The sequence below is a fragment of the Triticum aestivum genome, chromosome 1B (assembly GCF_018294505.1).
Source record: "Triticum aestivum cultivar Chinese Spring chromosome 1B, IWGSC CS RefSeq v2.1, whole genome shotgun sequence".
NCBI lineage: Eukaryota > Viridiplantae > Streptophyta > Magnoliopsida > Poales > Poaceae > Triticum > Triticum aestivum.
The window spans coordinates 310,847,867-310,867,238 of record NC_057795.1 but is presented as its reverse complement, the minus strand read 5'-3'; the positions used below and the strand labels follow the sequence as shown (position 1 = coordinate 310,867,238).

General features: G+C 40.9%; 1 protein-coding gene across 2 annotated transcripts; it reads left to right on the top strand.

Annotated features, from left to right (window-relative positions):
* Window positions 1-9,120: 9,120 nt before the first annotated feature.
* On the top strand, window positions 9,121-18,824 carry LOC123121281 (probable serine/threonine protein phosphatase 2A regulatory subunit B''delta). 2 transcript variants are annotated; one of them, XM_044541196.1, is made up of 14 exons: window positions 9,121-9,175; window positions 9,235-9,571; window positions 12,515-12,763; window positions 12,899-13,001; window positions 13,084-13,183; window positions 14,103-14,208; window positions 14,335-14,425; window positions 15,362-15,503; window positions 15,766-15,913; window positions 16,020-16,129; window positions 16,473-16,629; window positions 16,784-16,909; window positions 16,988-17,133; window positions 18,185-18,824. In XM_044541196.1, exons 2-13 carry the CDS (start codon window positions 9,419-9,421, stop codon window positions 17,126-17,128), a joined length of 1,626 nt encoding a protein of 541 aa, XP_044397131.1. In that variant the 5' UTR covers window positions 9,121-9,175; window positions 9,235-9,418; the 3' UTR covers window positions 17,129-17,133; window positions 18,185-18,824. The 2 variants fall into 2 exon arrangements, with proteins under 2 accessions (XP_044397131.1, XP_044397124.1); XM_044541189.1 differs by having other exon boundaries at window positions 9,125-9,571.
* Window positions 18,825-19,372: the final 548 nt, after the last annotated feature.

Sequence of the window (19,372 nt, the reverse complement as noted above, 5' to 3'; positions counted from 1 at the left end):
TCATTTGGGTCACAATAGCAACTTTTTTGGTTTCCTAGGGCACCGCGGGTGTAACAACTTCTTCGTGAGCCATGGGCTCTTCAGATTTATTTTCTTCTTGTTCTAACTGTGAAGCAGTAGAAGCTGGAGCATGATCAACCTCCATCTAGGTAGGGGCACCAGATGAGGTTACCGGGGTGGTATTTCCTCGTGAAGCATTTAGCTCCCCCTTACTCTTGTCATTCTCCTCCTTGTTGGATCCGGAGGGCTCAACTTGCATTTCCTTTAGAGGCAATGACACTGCCTTCTCAACCTCAATCTCTTCATCAATTTTCTCTTCTGAGGCTTGCTACTCGGGCTGGACATTTCCTTCATCAACGTTGTTCAGAAAGATGTTAACAACATCAGTCTCTTGAGCAGTAGAGGTAGGAATGATAACCACTGCAGGCTCAACTTGCTGCATGAGTTCATCCTCGTGAGGAGGGGATGGTGGTATCTGCAGCAGAGGTGCACTTGAGTCGATATGAGCATCAGTTGCAACATTTTGAATACGGCGATCCTTGATTGCCTTCGGTTTGCTTGGTCTTGCCTTTGCCTTCTGACGATTTTCTTCTTTTATTCTTTGTCAAGCAAGTTCTGCCCTGCAATAAATTTCATCGTTCCTTCGGACACATAGCTAAGATACTTCCATCTTCAGCCGTGAGTGCCATTCAATTTTCTCATCCTCATAACACTGAGAGCTTTTGTGATCTCAACAATTTCCTTATTCAGCCCCTTCCTTTTAGATTCAGTGTCGGCATCTTGTCTCATTTGCTCGATGGTTTTCTTGTCCTCGACTGCCAGATTTAGTTTCTCGGTTATTTTCCTCAGATCAGTGAAATGTTTTGTTACCATCTTGGTAACATCATCAGGAAGACCCAAACTGCTCAGATCAACTGATTTAGCATCATAGGCAACACTTTCAATAACATCAATCATAAAATCAAAGTCATATATCTGTTCCTCAGTGGAAGCACGAACACTGGTTTTAGCTTTCTTGACAGAAGCAGTAGCCTTCTCCTCGGGCATCAGCTTTCTTTTTGCAGAAGGGGTAGCAGAACCTGAAGGTTTGTCGGAGACTGGAGCAGATGCAAGCCCTGGTGACATTCTCAATGCGGGTGATGCTTTCACTAGTGAGGGAGTTTGATACGGCTTGTTTAGAAGAGCTCGTTGATCATATATGTTCTTTGGGAGCATCTTCATCGGAGGACTCAACAGATGAGGCTGAGGCTGCCTTCTTTGACTTTCTGGCAACATATTTCTTTTGGGAATCTCGAGGGGAATCTGACTTCCCTACATTGCTTTCCTTTCGGGCTGAGGCATGATCCTTCTTCTTTTGTACGTCTTGCTGGGTCAGCTCGATGTTTCTCTGTTCAATTTGATTCTTCTTTGTTGCCTTGGCATCACACTTGGTCTTGGCCTTGGCTCTCTTTTCCACTTCTTCGGGAAAATTAGCAGTTGTTTTCAGTGAGTCAGCATGAGCATTTCCAGGAGGAGGTGGCCTGACTTTTTCATCATCTGGGCCAAGGCAATTTTCAGCTATGAAGTCATTCCAAGGTGGAGTGAAAGCAAACATAATTTGATATTTCCTTCGGACATTCTCATAGTTGAACCATTTCTTCGCCTAGTGACGGTGAATCCTTTGCAACCTGTTGTTTCTCTCGGTAATGGTTTCAACTCCAGGTGGAGTTTTATAGCTTTCAGGATCAGACATCTCTGCCGTTGTATTCTTTTCTCTGCCACGACCACCATTCTTGGGATTTCCATCAGAGAAAAGAGTCATTGCATCTGTAATTAGTTCATCCTCATGCTGACTATGCGCCGAGGGAATATCGTCTTCCTCTTCTTCGGATTCAGACTCAGACTTCTTCTTCGGCACTTTTGGTGGCTTCGAAGATTTTGCAGCACCAGTCAGTCTCTTTTGTTCGACTACTCGAGGCACCTGGGGCAGTTCTCCTTCAGAACCAGGCTGCTCATCCGAACTTTGTGCCATGACCAATCCTGAGAAGAAGAATAGATGCGAGGGAAAACGGGAAAGGGTCACAAACATGCACATAAGCATTTTGACTGAAAACATAAAGTTTTTCGGAGGCAGCAAAGGAATCCATGGTGTATATATATATTCAAAAGATACCATCGACAGAATTGCAGCATGCCCTAAGGCAGAGTAATAACTATCTAATATTTGGAAATAATACTCTTGAACCCTAGATCCAGGATTGCTAGTACGAGGGAAAAACTACAAACGTACCAGTCATAACTTAGAGAACCCTAAAGATCTACCGCAAAGAAAATAAATCAAGAGAAATAGCGTCGGTAAGAGTAGCCCTAGAACAGAGGAATAGACAAGGCTAGTTCTAGATCCATGCGCCCTAACTCGGCAGCATGAATCAACTATGGCAATGCGGAGATGAGGATATACCGCACTGGCGCGACCAACAACCGCGAGGCGCGTCGATGGCGTCGCTTCGAGCTCAGGCTCAAGAGGAGAGCGAGAGAGGGTTTGAGGTTGAACTAAGGAAGAAGATGCCTAGAGGGTATATATATAGCCCGTAGGCAGAACCACCAGTCCAAGATCTATGGCCGAAAAGCACAGTTCGTTCCACATTCAATGGATGAGATCACGATCGTTGAGATTGTGGGCACGTGTCAACCATTTGCTGCGAAAATCCAGAAACTGAACGAGAGGCCGAAGGGTTTGAAGAAGGGCAAGCGCCAAAACAGATTAATGTTTGAAGTTGATTTCATTCGCGACCAAGGACGCCGGATTCAAATCTTCTTCAGATCAAATTGCATGTTTGTGACGGACATCAAAGATTGGATGAGAAAGAACGGAGGGAAAATAGGTTCTGAATCAAACCACTCAGTTAATGAGAGAAAACACAAACCCAACAAACTCTGAGTGATTTGACATTCGGACAAAACACAACCACAACAAAAAAAACAAGGAAACAAAAGAAAAAACACAAAGAACTTAGCACCAACAATAGATCTCAAGATAAAGAAAAATACGAGAAGAATCCCTGAGATAACATCTGCAAGAAGGGGTTAGTTCTTTTTCGCAACCCACACTTGCGTGGGCAACGAGGATCTCATTTTCTTCGTTAGAGCAGGAGTATTCTTTCGGTGAGATCTGTAAGACACATGTGCATTTCAAGAGTAATCATATGAATAAGCATTGAAGTTATTTCCAGAGAAATAAATGATTTGAGGAGGTACGCATGTACTCCTTCTATCGAAGGTTTGACCGATAACCATTCGAGAATTTTCTTGCGCCATTCTACGAATGATAATCATTGTCTCGAAGAGAATTACTCTGCATATTCAAGTTAGCAGTGACAGATAGATTTTCAATGATGCACTTCTTCACCCATATTTGCTTCTTGGGTGAACCAGACTTGCAGTTAGTTCCAATATATCAAGCGAAAACCTTACCATTCTGTTGTTTAAACAATTTGTAGTCCAAGTCATCAGACTCATCAGATACAAGAGTAATGGGAGTATCATATCCTGGTAGAATTGCAGGTTGGAGTGTTTTGCTTTTGGCAAGAACCCAACTCGTTCGCGGATATTGTTCAGGACTCCAGTAAGTTCCATCAACATTGAGTTTCCTTTCAAAACCCAAACTTTCCCTTCGAGGATTTTTGTGCAGTATTGACTTCTTGAGCACATCACATAGAATTTGATGCCCTTTGAGGCTCTTAAGCATTCCTGACTCAAGCAAGTCCTTTAATCTGCAATTTTCATTAGAAATAGCAAAAAATTCCTCGGGAGAGGGATTAGAGATATCATTCGTGATAGTTGCAATGTTCGAGATGTTAGCAGTAGAAGTTTTAACATGTGAATCAGCATTGCTACATTATAGGCATTTTAAGCATGAGGCACAAAATCAACAGGAAGACGATTAGATTGCTCGACGAAGAGAGAAGCATTTTCTTTCGCAAGTGCGTTATGAGATTCTTTTAGAGACTCGAGTTCTTGATTCCTGTTAAGGAATTCATCAGATAAACTCTCGAAATTGACTGAAAGAGAATCATATTTGTTGGAAAGATCATCAATAGTTGAAAAAAAGCATCATGCTCCGCCATCAACTTTTGATTCTTCTCCATCTCTTCGACCAGTAATCCTTCGGTTTTCCTAAGATTCTTCTCAAGCATTTCAAGTTCATCATGTTGATATTTTGCCATCTTGACCAGTTTTGCATCGGCAATGTATTCAGGAGAATATCCATTCATGGATTTTGGGTGTTTAGCTGATACCTGATCATTATATGATTTTGCCATGAGACAGAAAGCGATTGGTTCATCATCACTTGAAGCATCATCATCAGTATCTGTCTCGAGTGAATTCTCAGATCATTCATATGCAATGAAGGCATTGCTCCTTCCTATCCTTTTGTAGAATTCTTCATCATCTGATTCAGTGTCAGTTGCCTCCTCTTCGGAATCCACGGTCATATCAGGACATGCTCTATTCAGCTGTGATATTCTCTTCATGTTTGATTCTATGGTTGCTCTTACTTTCACGTCAGTGACTGGTCTCGTCGAAGAAGATGAGGAAGATTCAATTTTCTTTGAGAGCTTAGTATGACAATCCATTCGGGTGAATCCACTATAGTGAAGAACTGAAGATATTTCCATATGTTACTATGTTTTCCTTCCTAGCTAGGACAATCTGCTATAAGATGACTGAATTGTTTGCACTTGAAGTGATTCATTTCTTTCGGAGATAACCTTCTTGATGATTCATGCAAGTCAAAATCGTCATCATTCGTGAGGCATAGATTTTGTCTTCTGAGATCAGTTAGCCTTTCTGGTAGCATCTCTAGTTCTCTGGTGATGGTGTGTTGATTCTCAACATCTTCTTCTTCTGAACTGCCATAGTGTGAGAGAATTTCTCCTTCACTTTTCGAAGAAGATTCTTGATCTGCATTTTCCAGTTCCATCTTTTCTTCATGAATCGACAACAGTGTCATGACCCCAACATAGTGAAGTTCTTGATAGTCTGGTCTTTGCTTGATTTTAGCTATGATGGGATCAAAAGTTTCACCAAGGGCACTCAGAAGCTTGTTGACCACATCTCTATCGGTGATATCAGTTACTCCTCACTGATGAAGTCTTTCGACAATGTTTGTCAATCGACCAGTGAGTTCCATAACACTTTCCTTACGGAGACTTCTGAAACCAGGAAACATAGCACAAAGCATTTGAGTGTGAGGGTCTGATCTGGCAATGACTTCTTCATCAGCATTTTTTTATGGCATCCCAAAAATGCTTTGCAGTGTCAAGCATTTAGAACCGAAAGAAAATATCTTTCGAGAGACTGCTACCTATGTTATCTTTCGCTTGAGCATTCAACTGCAGATTAGCTTTGTCATAGGAATTGGGATTATTCAGTTGCTGAATTGTGTAGCCATCTTCCACAATCTGCCACAAAACATAGTTAATAGCTTGAATTCTGATTCTCATTCATTCCTTCCAGTAGAGATAGTCATTTCCATCGAAGACAGGAAATCTTTCAGAGTGCGAGGATCTACCTGCATACGACGTACTCAAAACTTCAAGGACATTAGACCTTTAATAAACAAAGACAGGGAGAACCTGCTCTGATATCAATTCTTAGAACCGAGAGTATATCGACCAGAGGGGAGGGTGAATGGGAGATTTAAAATTTCTTTTGAAAGTTTTGAACTGATCCCAAACACATCAACAGAAATAAGGTATGAAGGAAAAAACAGCTCAATCAAGCACAATGATGAGAATCATGTTTATCGACATAGGAAGCAATCATGGCACGAGCTTGCAGTAACACATGTTTGATCACAATGATAGTAATGGTGCAGACAACCACATGAAGTAGCATGAGATAAACATGACATGCACAGCGAAATAAAACAATAATACGTTAACACAGATGAATCGATGAATATGACAATGACGAATGAAAACAAGTGATGAGAATGCAACGGGATGAACACAATAATATCTGAGGTCAGCAACAGAATTGAATGATGTGAAAGAGAAATACAACAGATGATAATGATCAGGTAAACTATAGACACAGAGCACGAAAGTAAACTGTTGAAGGAATTGCAGTAAAGTATAATGAACTAGTGGTGCTCGATGGCGACAGTGAGATTTGGTTGCGTGCATCAAGATGCCTACCCCTACCACAACATCTCCGACGCTCTTGTTGCGTGCAGCCCCGATGATGCCGTTACCGAGAAGGTGAGTACGAAGCGATAAGCTCATTGAAGACATCATTGCGACACTCAACCTTTTTAATTGCTTCCTCGTTCAGATTTTTAATTACTTGTGGGCCTCGTGAATATAATGATTCATGGATAAATAATAGTGTCGGGGGACTAATAATGACATCTTTCACTTTTTTTCTTTTTGCGAAAGGAGATATTCATTATTGACATTGAATAACAAAGATCCCCTTCCTTCCTAAAATAAGGGGGAACCAGTTATCTAATTTTTACTGATCCCTCCAAATTTGATTGCTCCAATATGACTATTAAAGCAACTATTTAATTAAAGGGAATCCATATTGATCTCATCACTATAATTACAAAATGAGGATCCAATCAAGTTATTTAATGTAGAGGCAGAGCACCTACCAAAAAAGTATTGTGTCAAGTGAACAAGTGAAAACGTCTAGATTAACCGACCAGGTCATAAGAATGAAAAAGGGTAAATTATAGAAATGTAGACACTTGAAGAACCTGGAATTAGCATTGTTTTCCCATGTGTTTCTCCATTTTCAGCTTCCCGTGATGCACACAGAAAAAGAAAAACCTCCACAGAATCTGAATACCAGGATCCAGTCTTTACATACAAATCAATCATCTAATGAGCAATCCATGTAACTTATTTTGACCAATCACAAGATTCTGTTGTTGTGTTTACATGATGCCCCAACCCTTTGTCAGCCTCTGCACGGACTTCTAACTAGATTGGTTTCAACTATTCACATAAATCTCAACAAATGGTCATGACCATGTCTCACTCGCAGCCCAACAACAATGCAACATGAAATATACTAGTGGTTCGGGCCCGCCATTGGGGGCCGCTTGAGAGGAAGCTGAGCGCGTATTTCTCCTTCTTAAAGAAAAAAAACGAAAATTCTCACCTTCATCTCAAAACTAAAAAAAATTCACATCATGTGAACATCACATCCATCTCGAAAAGAAAAAAGGCTAAGAAACTTTTCTCGAATGGGAAAAGGAAAAATGCCACACTTCCATGTTTCAAAAAAATCTCCAAAAACATAAAAAATTTCTCACCGCAGCCAACCAGCATGCACCATGTGGCATAGGTGGCTAGTCGCCCTTTTCATTCGGCCTTAATGGGTTTAATTCCACGAGTAGGATAATTCGACACTCCTTGCACAAACCATGAGACACATTTAATGATCCTTATGCTCATATCGGTGTTGCCTTATTAGTTAGCATCCAATGCACGAATTTAGTGGATCCGCTAGTTCGCCGATGCAATTCGGTTTGGCTATCGAGAAGATGATACAGAAACAAAGTCTCAAAAGCCAATCCATCAAATTTCTAAAGTCTGCAAAACCGGTAAAAGTACGAAAATATCAATATTTGTTAGTATTTTTTTGTGGGTCAATATTTTTTAATCTAACTACAAAGTAGAAACATAGTTATGAAGTTCATAAAAATAGCCAATTATACAACTAAAAAAGGTAAAGATACCTCTCACAAAAAGGAAAGGTAAAGCTAGCAACAATAAGCTATCATTACTTCCCAATTCTAATAAATAAATTCGCAAACAATACTACTAAAATAATACATTACAACTGGCAACCCGTGTGGACTTTTGATTAGTGAAATATGTAAGATACCATGTCAGCTACACGAATTCACATGAGTTGCAACAGGTTGTCAATCACAAATATATATAAACTAAAAATATTGCGGCCCATATGGGCTCAAATAGTAAACGGAGAACATAATCTAAAGTCAGACAAGCACTTGAACATCGCCTTTGTCCTGTTGTCAGGGCGAACGACCCGCAACTACTGATGACTCGCATCAGGACGCACAACGCCCCCTAATCTTGTTGTAGCCTACAACATGCCTGAAAGATTGATCTGCCGGAGATTCGTCAGAAGTGCAGATGACAACAACAGGGTGATGTCCTGCACAGCGAAGACCACGATGAGAGGAAGCAAGTTAGTGGAGAGCATGACAAGGCAGATATCCCTTTCGTCAAGTGAACCATAGTCTCAATAAATCCCCTCACAAATTTAATATGCTGGCATCGACCCTCCTCACCGCCAGGCTGACCACGTGGGCTGTTGTCGATGACCATCTAAATCGTGGCATCCATCCTTCTCCCACATGCTGATTTTTTGATTGGACATATGGTATGATAGTTGTTATATGGCAGCACACACCTTTATAGGCGTCGTCGCGAGATAGGCCGCCAGAGGAAGCCGACGAGAAGGCTACGCGCGTTGGCGTGGAGAGGCGGCGTGGCCGAGCGAAGCGGCACGTTGAGGCCCCACGGGAGAATGAGAGGAGGTGCGGTACGGTCCGACGGAAGATATGGAAGGAGGTCTCATAATAAGTAGAGCAAGGCGACACTTTCCCCGCTCTCCTATCCTGGTGGTGTCTCTACGTGATGGTCGATCAGATTAAATTAGATTGTGTCTCACTTCTCTCGGGAGCGTCTTAATCTCCTGTTATAATTTTGAAGATACTTTCAACCAAATATCATTCGAATGAATCTACATATTTTAAATAGATCTTGATATATAACAAAGACAACAATGTACTCCCTCCGTTTTAAAATAGATGATTCAACTTTGTATTAATTTTAGTATAAAGTTGGGTCATTTATTTTGGAACGGAGGGAGTAATATTCATATCGCTTTCATTTGCGAGCAGATCATCAATTCTTATCATTACGGGAAAGAAAATAGAACCGAAAAACACAAAACCGCTTCCACGCACGGGTTTGGCTGCATTCTGAGCCACATCAGCTCCATTTAGCCACACGGAGCGAAAGTGCCATCGGAAAGACGATTTCATTTTGCCCTCCGCTGTTATATCGACGCCCACCATTAGCTAGCAGCCTAGCACCACCATCTTCCGCTCCCCCCCCCCCCCCCCCCCCCATCTCCTCCACCTGCTGTCGCTCGCTTCTCCCGGCCTAGGGTTTCGCCCCCACCCGTCCCCGGCTCTCGCCTCAGATCTCGACGCCGGCGACCCCCGATCCTCCTTAGTCGTCCGCCGCCGACCCCGCCGAGTTCCGATTCGTCACTCACCTCACGCCACACCACCGCGTCCTCCAGCCTCTGGACGCGCTCGCGGGGGACAGATCTAGGGTTTGGGGCCTTGCTTGGTGCATGAGAAGGGCACCAGGGTCTTGACGGCATGGAGGTGGAAGCGGCGAGGAGGGATGCGTCGGCGCTTGACCCGGAGCTGCTGCAGCTGCCAGAGCTCGCGCCGGGCGCGCTCCGGGAGAACTCAAGCATAGCCGAGGCACTCTACTTGCAGTGGCTCGTGCTGCCTGAGTCGTCCAAGCTGGTAACCTCTCACCCGTCCTCTTGCCCTCGCGTGCTCCTTTGGATTTGCTCCTATATTGGCGCGGTTCGTCCGTTGATTTTGCGTGGCTAGCGTGATCTCCTGTTGGAACTCTTGGAAAAATGTTGTTAGAATGCTCTGCCTTGGTGGCGCCTTGTGCTGTAGTGCCTCTATGAGTTTAGATTGTTATGTTCGTATCAGGATTGCTAGCTTAAGCCGAGGATACAAAGCGACGGGGTGTGGTACATCAAAGGCTAAGGTCCTGCGGGAGTTTGTGATTGTAGTAATTTTTGCGGAAATGTGTACTTGGCCTGTTTCTTCGGGTGCTTACTTTCTGCTCCTCAGTTGCCGTGAATGAATATGTACCATCTGTACTAATTTGGTTTTTTGAACTGATGTGCTTACTTGTGGTTTTTGAGATGAGCCCTCACCGTATGCATCAGCTTTATCATTATATTGAAGATAAAGAAATGTTGGTATGATAGTCAACGTTGCATGTGATTAGAGGAATGATGGATTTCAGGAGATGTGGACTCCGACGCTGTACCGAGATCTAGTGCTATCAAAGATCTGTTTTATGCTACAGCAATTTGTGTTATACTTTGAACCCATGCTTACTTAAAATGATAGTTCACTCTTCTGAGGACATTTTCGCAGTGGTACACTGTGCTAGAGATCTGGCTTGAATTGTCTGCTTTTGTCTCTTTGGGTTACTTTAGATTGTTTTGTTTGGATGATGGTATTCCTTTTGCCAAGCAATTAAAAAAAAGGGCAACCTGGTGCATGTAGCTCCCGCTTGCGCAGGGTCCAGGGAAGGGTCCGACCACTTTGGGTCTATAGTACGCAGCCTTTCCCTACGTTTCTGTAAGAGGCTGTTTCCAGGACTTGAACCCATGACCTCATGGTCACAAGGCAGCAGCTTTACCACTGCGCCAAGGCTCCCCTTCTTAAAGGGCAACCCGGTGCATGTAGCTCCCGCTTGCGCAGGGTCAGGGAAGGGTCCGACCACTTTGGGTCTATAGTACGCAGCCTTTCCCTACATTTCTGTAAGAGGCTGTTTCCAGGACTTGAACCCGTGACCTCATGGTCACAAGGCAGCAGCTTTACCACTGCGCCAAGGCTCCCCTTCTGCCATGCAATTACTATGTAAATTTTTAATGGAGGGGCTCTTCTGCCATTTACTTGGACTTTTGAGATTTGTATGCAATGATACAGGTATGCATCAGTGTTCTTGATAGTAAAAGGTGCTAACTGTTCTCCTTAGTGCACTCATGGAATTTGAAGTTGCTATTTCCTGGTTGCAATCTGTTTGAGTATTGCTCTGGTGATAGGTGATAGTCAATGGCTTCATGTGAGAAGGTCGAATTGTTGCTCCGTGTGCATATTTTGTTGAGCTCTTTTTGGCTGCTAATTTGATGCATACCTGTGCAGAACAGTAGATAAAATGCAACATAAACTATATAGCTTTTGTTGACAGGATACCTACTTTGCAGGCCAAACTTGTGTATCCAATATTGCGTAGTAAACGCATGAAACCTTAGAGAAAAAAGAAGTCATGTTGACAATATCATATATGGTGTTACCTGTAGTGTTGTCACGGTCTCAAGGATTTACCACTATAGTCTCTCCCAAATGATGCTAACATTTCGTTGTTTTGTCTGCTTTGTTATGTTGAATGTTGTCTTGAATGTTACATAGTGTTATGGGTGGACATATCGTAGTAGTCAATGACATGTTACCTTCTTCTGCGGGAGACATGATGTTATCAAATAGGCCAGCAGATGACATGCCTGCTTGCCTCGGCTGGCAGCAGTCCAGGAGACAGAGGGACTCCACTTCCCCTTGCTGTCGGCCTTTTGTAGTTCGCAACCACCGTGCATTGTCACCTCCCTGCTCAGCGCTATCGCTTTGCAAACACACCTATCACACTGGGCTTTCTTAGCTTTTTCATCTCGCTGATTTTCTCTGCTGCTTGTTGTGCATCTCACTTGTTAGCCGGATGCCCTCTGCCTTGCTGCTTTGGTGCCCATTGCTTCTGCTAGAGAAGGTGTCTGCCTGTTGGTAATTGAGCATGGGAGTAGGGAGTGGATGCTTTGATGTTCTGTTGTCTTCAGGCGATGTTTTGGACCAAGTGGCTAGTGGGACATGTATTCTCCATTTTTGCCTTGTTATATACTCCCTCCGTCCCAAATTACTTGTCGCTGAAATGGATGTATCTATAACTAAAATACATCTAGATACATCCATACGTGCGACAAGTAATTCGGAACGGAGGGAGTATGTTCTATATGCGATGATTAGGCTAAGCTAAGATATTGTCTAGTGTCACCGACGCGGGGTTCCTTGCTCCCTAAGCTGTCGTGATAACTGTGTAGTGCTATACATGTATTGGGATATGTTTGATTTTCCATGTGTGATTATTTGACTGGATTCTTTGCTCCCTAGGCTGCCGTTATAACTATGTAGTGCTATATATATGTATTGGGATATGTTTGATTTTTCACGTGTGATTATTTGACTGGAGTCAGGATAATATAGATCTACTATATGGACTGGCTTCTTACATCTTGTATTTCAGGCATTGCTCAATATATATATAGTAATATAGCAGATGTTTCAAGGTTTAACCTCTCTGTATTTATCTATGCTTACTGCTCAGGTTCTGTATATATGTATCATTGTAAAGCACTTTAATAGTGCTGTTTGACTGCTCTTCTGATTTTGATATTCTTAGATATCTGTTGAAGTAACAACTTGATGTTTTATGCACTTTGCTTTCTTCGTCATATAAGCCTTTCTATAGTTGATTCTGTGGAGTGGGATGCTACTGTTTTTGTAAATTAGAAGCATTGTACATTGTTGTGTAAAAAAGCAATAAATTTGTTTCTATAACATACTTCTGTTGGATGTATCATTTCTTATAATATTTGGTTTCTTCGCTACTAGGTGAAATCTTTGATTGAAGATGCAAAAGCCGGTGCCACACTGAATGTTGCTGGGAGCTCTGCTAGCACAAATGCCACTTCAAGTAGTTCTTTGCCGTCAATGTTCCCTGCTGGTAGTGCCCCCCCACTTTCTCCCAGGAGCACTGCTGGCTCTCCCCGTGTTATGAGACGAGGATCTAGTGCTGGACCATCATCCTTGGGATCTCCTCTAAAATTAGTCAGTGAACCTGTGAGAGAAGTTATACCCCAGGTGCTTCCCATCTGTTTTTTTTTTGGTTTGAGAACGGCATCTGTGCTTGTTATTATTCATGTAATATTTGTTCCTACTATAGCTATTTAAGCATCTTCCTTGTTAGACTTAGTTCTGTATTCATCGTGTTTGCAGTTTTACTTCAAACATGGGCGCCCTCCACCAAAAGATTTGAGGGAGCAGTGTTTGTCTAGACTAGATCACCTTTTTTTTGCCGGGGAAGGACTCCAGATTCAAGGTGACCTTATTTGAGGATTTCTTTTGTTTTGTCCACATTGAAATGCATTCTTAACTTTGAATGTCTTATTTGCACATATCAGAATTCAGACCAGTAATAAAAGACATATGCAAGTTGCCATCGTACCTCTCTGGTGTTCTTTTCAAGAAGATTGACGCCACTTGCTCTGGAACTGTAACAAGGTGTGCTGTTTATTCAATACCTCGATATGGCTACACTAGTGTTAGTGTATAAGATATAGTGAATCTTAGTTGTTCCATCATATTTTGAGGGCACTGAGAAATACTTCATGCAGCTACCACATGGACTTCCTAACTGTAGCCAAAATTTAGTAGAACACAGAGTTCATTATGGAACATTAACCTGTGTCAAGTGCTGAGAAATCTTTGAGATATTCAGGCTCCATAGTAAAATTAGCAGTTGATTGCACAACCGGTGTTGGAAATCTGTGTGTTCCTGGTGGTTTCCACTTTTCCTGGGTGGTGGGAGGGTAAATCCCTCCAGTTATTATTCCTGCTTTTTTAAAGAGATAATAATACACACTACTGTCTGTGCAAGGTTGAACAAGCACAGTACCTTGTCCATTATAATTAGGCAAACCAGAAGCAAGCAGAAACTGCTCATCTTGTTTTTGTAACCCTGCGTCATATACGGTTATCCACCAATGCGTTATCCTTGCTATAATAATAGTTTGGCACTGTTTTCTTCTTCAACCAGTGTGCATGCTTCTGGATTGTTTTCTTGCTTATGTTTGTAAATTTGAACTTACAGAAGCTTATCTTTTCGGGACTAGGATGTCAGGTTTCATTTATCACATTGCCTTATGATAGTACTCCCTCCGTCCCATAATATAGGAACGTTTTTGACACTATGCTAGTGTTATAAACACTCTTATATTATGGGACAGAGGGAGTAACATTTAATCTAGCACATCTGTGGTGTTCCATGGTCTCATGTAATATTTAACAATTGTTCAGGAATGCCATGTCTCAGTTGGTAGTTACTTTTTGGCTGCACAGTTTTGATGTCAATTCCAGTTCTTACTTAACACCGGTATTTTATATTTCGGTTTTGACATGTTACTCTCTTTTTTAAACTCAGAGATGCGTTTATCGATTACTGGTTTAATGACAATAAGATCACAATGGACACAGCTACCCAGATATTTGAAATACTAAGAAAGCCAGGTTACAGTTATCTCACTCAGGTCAGCATTTCTTTCCTCTTTTGGTCTTGGTAGGCATGTATATATGACTCCAACTGGACAAGATGATTATTCTATATTACTGTTTGTTTTCTTGAAGGGAATACTAATTCTCCATAATTTGCGCAGGAGGATTTTAAGCCTGTTCTAAAAGAACTCCTGGCAACTCACCCAGGTTTAGAGTTTTTACAAGGCACTCCCGAGTTTCAGGACAGATATGGTAATCGCTGTTATGTGTTGTTCAAGTTGCATAGTAGTTAGCTCTATCACCAGTATTCTTTGTATATTTGTGCATTAGATGTGCATTTTGAGTCATCTGTTCTTTCAAATGCCAATGATGATAGTAGCTTATATGATGAAAAAGAAATGATTCCTGGCAAAGTGATTTCATTTGTGAATTCTTGTTATGTTTTTTCAATGTAGCCTTTTTGGTTATGTCCTCCGCATCTTTTGAGACAGATACCCCTTTTAGCCGCGTATGCCAAAGAGATGGAATATAATTTTTTAGCGGGGCTAACACTGAAATAAAATAAGACATCGTTTCCTTCATAGTTCTGTTTGCGTAGAGCTGACGAGAATTGAGTTGAGCCTGAGATGGTAGTAAGGAAGTCCTGGAACCGATCGTAGATTGACACCCCTGCACTTTGGTATTAGAAAGTTAAACCTGAATGGTTTTGCTATCTGAAGGTATGATTATAGGAATTCTAGTGTGTTCTACAATAAACCTGTCGGCATTGGGAACTCTCCGTATCAACATCTAAAACATGGTCTTTCTGTCTATCTTAAGAACTCGTAAGTGGCTCATCATCCTCTGCTATAAATGTTGAAGTCTTTTAGTCTGTTCTACAGTAGACCTGTTGGTACGGAACTCTTCGTATTAACATCTAAAATATGGGCTGTCTTTCTGTCTATCTTAAGAACTCATATTTCTTCCTTAAAAACAATCTGTTATTTTCTCGTGTTCAGTAACATAGGAAAATGATAGTTTTTAGTCATGAATGTTGTATGCAAGGACAAGCTGTTGTTTGTAGAGCATATTTTTTCTCTCCAGTAATAACATATTTTTTGATTTTGTGATGAATGGATATTCCGAACTAATGCTGGTGATTTGCTGCATCTCATTCATCTGCTTATTATGTTTTAATGTGTTTTTCAGCTGAGACTGTGATATACAGAATCTTCTACTCCATAAATAGATCTGGAAATGGTCATCTTACCCTTAGAGAGCTAAAACGTGGGAATTTAGTAGCTGCAATGCAGCAATTGGATGAGGAAGAGGATATCAACAAAATACTGAGGTAATTCATGGATGGAATTGTACAAATTCCTTTGATGTCGCGTGTGCATGTATATTTCCCAAGATTTCTCGGTAGAATATGTTTTCCATTACACTATGCTTTAGCTCCTTATGAATTCTGTTCTTTCAAGAGCTCCTTCGTTATGTGGTTGTGATGGCCAACAGGAATTTCATGGTTTCAGTTGATCCTACTATATGCTGCAAATAAAGCATATTTTACATGGTTTTCGTATAATTTTCTGACTTTGTCGTATCTGATGCAGATATTTCTCATATGAGCATTTTTATGTAATCTACTGCAAATTTTGGGAGCTGGACACAGATCATGATTTCTTGATTGACAAAGAGAACCTTATCAGATATGGAAATCATTCGTTGACCTATAGAATAGTCGATAGAGTCTTTTCACAGGTTAGTCCATTACTAGTTCTATTACTAGTTTATATTGAGAGCTGAGATGTTAGATTGCATTAATGTTGCTTACTGTGCACTTCCATTGTTTTTTTTTCCAACTAAGGTCCCAAGAAAATTCACAAGCATGACCGAAGGAAAGATGGGTTATGAGGATTTTGTTTACTTCATCTTGTCAGAGGAAGATAAATCATCTGAGCCCAGCCTTGAGTACTGGTAATTGTGTTCTCCCGGTTTGATATGTCTTCTGTTTTGCCTGCAACTGTTTTATTATCTGAGGGTTGCTTGAGAGCAATTCCATCCTTCAAATGTATGCTTAAATGTCTAGTCCCCATGCTGTTCTATTTGGTCTCGAGGCATTGACGGCAAACGAGTGAACAAAGCCCCAACAATTGGGTTTTAATGGAAATGTTTTTTTAGTATGTGACTTTTCTACAAATTTCCAACATGAAGTTATGGGTATGGGACACCTATATGTTATCATGTCTGCAACTCATATTATATGCAGTTTGTGGTAAAATATGTTCCTTCATCTATTGAAACGCCTCACTCTTTACAGGTTTAAGTGCATTGATCTTGATGGCAATGGTATTTTAACTACCAATGAAATGCAGTTTTTCTATGAGGAGCAGTTGCATCGTATGGAGTGCATGGCACAGGAACCTGTGCTTTTTGAGGACATACTATGCCAAATGATTGATATGATTGGACCAGAGGTATCATCATCCTGGATATAACTGTGATTCATTTACCCCCTGTTTGGAACAGTGGAATCCAAAGGCAATGAGGAGGAATTGCATTGTTCTCTACAAAATTCATGCATTCAGTCATGCCCTTAACTGCATTTCATAAAGCTTTTCCTTTGTGCAGAATGAGACATATTTTACATTGAGGGACTTGAAAAAGTGTAAACTCTCGGGAAATATATTCAATATCTTATTTAATCTCAACAAATTTATGGCATTTGAAACTCGTGATCCATTCCTCATTCGCCAGGTAATCACTGTTTTGCAATGAAGTGTTTGAATCCACTGCATTTATTTAGTTAAAAGGTTGTATGGTTTTTAATTGCAGGAGCGTGAAAATCCAAGTCTAACTGAGTGGGATCGGTTCGCCCATAGGGAATATATCAGGCTGTCGATGGAAGAGGATGGTGAAGATGCTTCAAATGGAAGTGGTGATGTGTGGGACGAGTCACTTGAAGCTCCATTTTGAATCATGTGAGTGCTACTAGTGCTTTCTGGATGAACTTACAGATTCGATACAGATGGCTAGTGAATTATGGAAACCACAGAGCATTGTTAAGATCTCAGAATTTTGATTCCATGGGTTTAGAAAATTTGTAACATCTTAATTTTTGCACTTCAATCGTTATTTCACCAGACTACTTCCAAGAATAGGTGATTGCATTATTCCCTCTTAGACCTGCCTTTCATAGTGACACACATCTCCATTTTCCAGTTCCTAAAAGAAATCATGTTTTCAATTCCCAACCTATTAAGGAAATAATCTGTTTTCATTATTCAAAATGTTTAGTGTTGTCCATCTCTACTGTCCAAGAGATAAATGTTGGCAATTTCTTGAGTTCCGTATCTGAAATTTAATATGGCCAGTGTGGGTTGATCAGCAGTAAAAACTGAATTGTGCTTGAGTGGTTTAAGCAAAAACTGCTGTCAAGTATATGCAATTTTCCCCCGTCATGCAGAGAATTTTGAATCTGGTGCCAGCGGCATGTCCTCATATTTCATAACCCTCCACCCCCTTGAGCCAACACATGGTTCCGTTTTATCTCTCGTATAAGCTGGTCATCGGTGCAGATGCAATGGTTTTTTCAGAGCATTTTTGCTTCCCGCGTCTTTGCCGCCTTCGATGTTTATCAAGTTAAAGCTTGTATAAACTATAGTAGCCAGTACGATTGGTGAGTTTCGTCCAATCAAACAATTACTCTGGCCATTCATATTAGTTATAGTTCTAGAATTTGTGGCAGTCAAAACTTTTCAGGTTTGACCATCAATATAGAAAGAATTACTGTCATATCATTGAAATTAGTAGATTTTTCATGAAGTCAAAGTGTCATGTATTCGGAGTATGTTCTGATGTACCACAAGTTTATTTTTATTTTTCATCTATTTTCAAGATGTATGTGACCTGGTAATTTGGCTCTGTTGATATGATGGAATGATGATTTGATGAGAAAATAAAACAAATCATGATATGTTTACAGCTACTTCCTTTGCTGAACTGTTCTAGAACTGTCTTTCCCATTAACAGGCCTCACACTCCTAATTGGTTGGATATGGATGAAATTGGTTGGGAAGTTGAAGAAGTGTAAAGGTTTTGGCTAGCCTGCGGAGGTCATTGCAGGCTCGAAGCAGTTTCAGTAACACCAAAGACTACTTATGAGTTTTACTGTGCAGGTCTGATTTGATATTATCAGTTGTCCAGTTGTGCAAACATTTTTGCTTGCCAGGAAGAATGTGGAAGTTGATGTGAGGGCCTCCTGCATATTGACAAGGCAACAACCTCAACAGTCTCAAAGCTAAAGTGGGGAAACTTCTGTGGTCTACCTTTTTCTCATTGTGTTCTGATTGTTGCTTTAGGGGGGATGCCAGTTTATTCAATTGCTGTGCTCGAATTTTGGAGCTGAACTGTTGATGTTTGGCTGCCATTTTCCTTGTTAATCTGTGGGTGTGCGAGCAAGCAATGCCATCATTAACTTTGATCATCGTTTGTAACTTCCTGGTTCTGATTTCTGTTCAGTTTGGTATGGCGTTTGTTGCGATTCTTGGTACATTTTGGTAGGTGGGGAGGGGTCTCAAAACATGGATGTGAGTTGGTCATTTGTAACATTAACAAGTAACTATGCATCAGGTGCATAAAATCTAAACAGGAAAGTAGTTTCCATTGTCAATCCAGATTTTTGTCGTGTCATAAACTTATAGGATGTTTCATTTGTACTATATGCTGCGATACTGGTATCTTGTATTTTGCTTGTCAACTTGTGGAACTCTGCAGTTGTCCAAAGCATTCTTATTAGTTCAGTGCCAGTTATGGTGCTGTGATGAAATTTGTTGTACTATATCATGTATGCAAACATGTTGTACAATAAATTTCACACGGAACTACATCTTTTTTGGAGATGCAAGAAATTGCAACTTATAAATATTTGCTCCGTTCCATGGATGTGACCAATTTGACCAATTGGGGCCTCCACTATGGACTTCGGTGATCCATAGACAAACACCTTATACTAATGTCCTGAGATGAACTTGACTAGATCTTGCTAATCCTATATTTATTAACAGCAAAATTGGAACTTTTGCCTAAAAACCAGAATTGTAATTAAGTGACAAAGCATTTTAAAAAGTTGGCCAATAGAAACCGGATTGAAGTACTTCTAAGGCTGTTTTCTTTTTTGAACAAGAGAAGGCACCAACAGGTGTCAATATTGACAGAGTA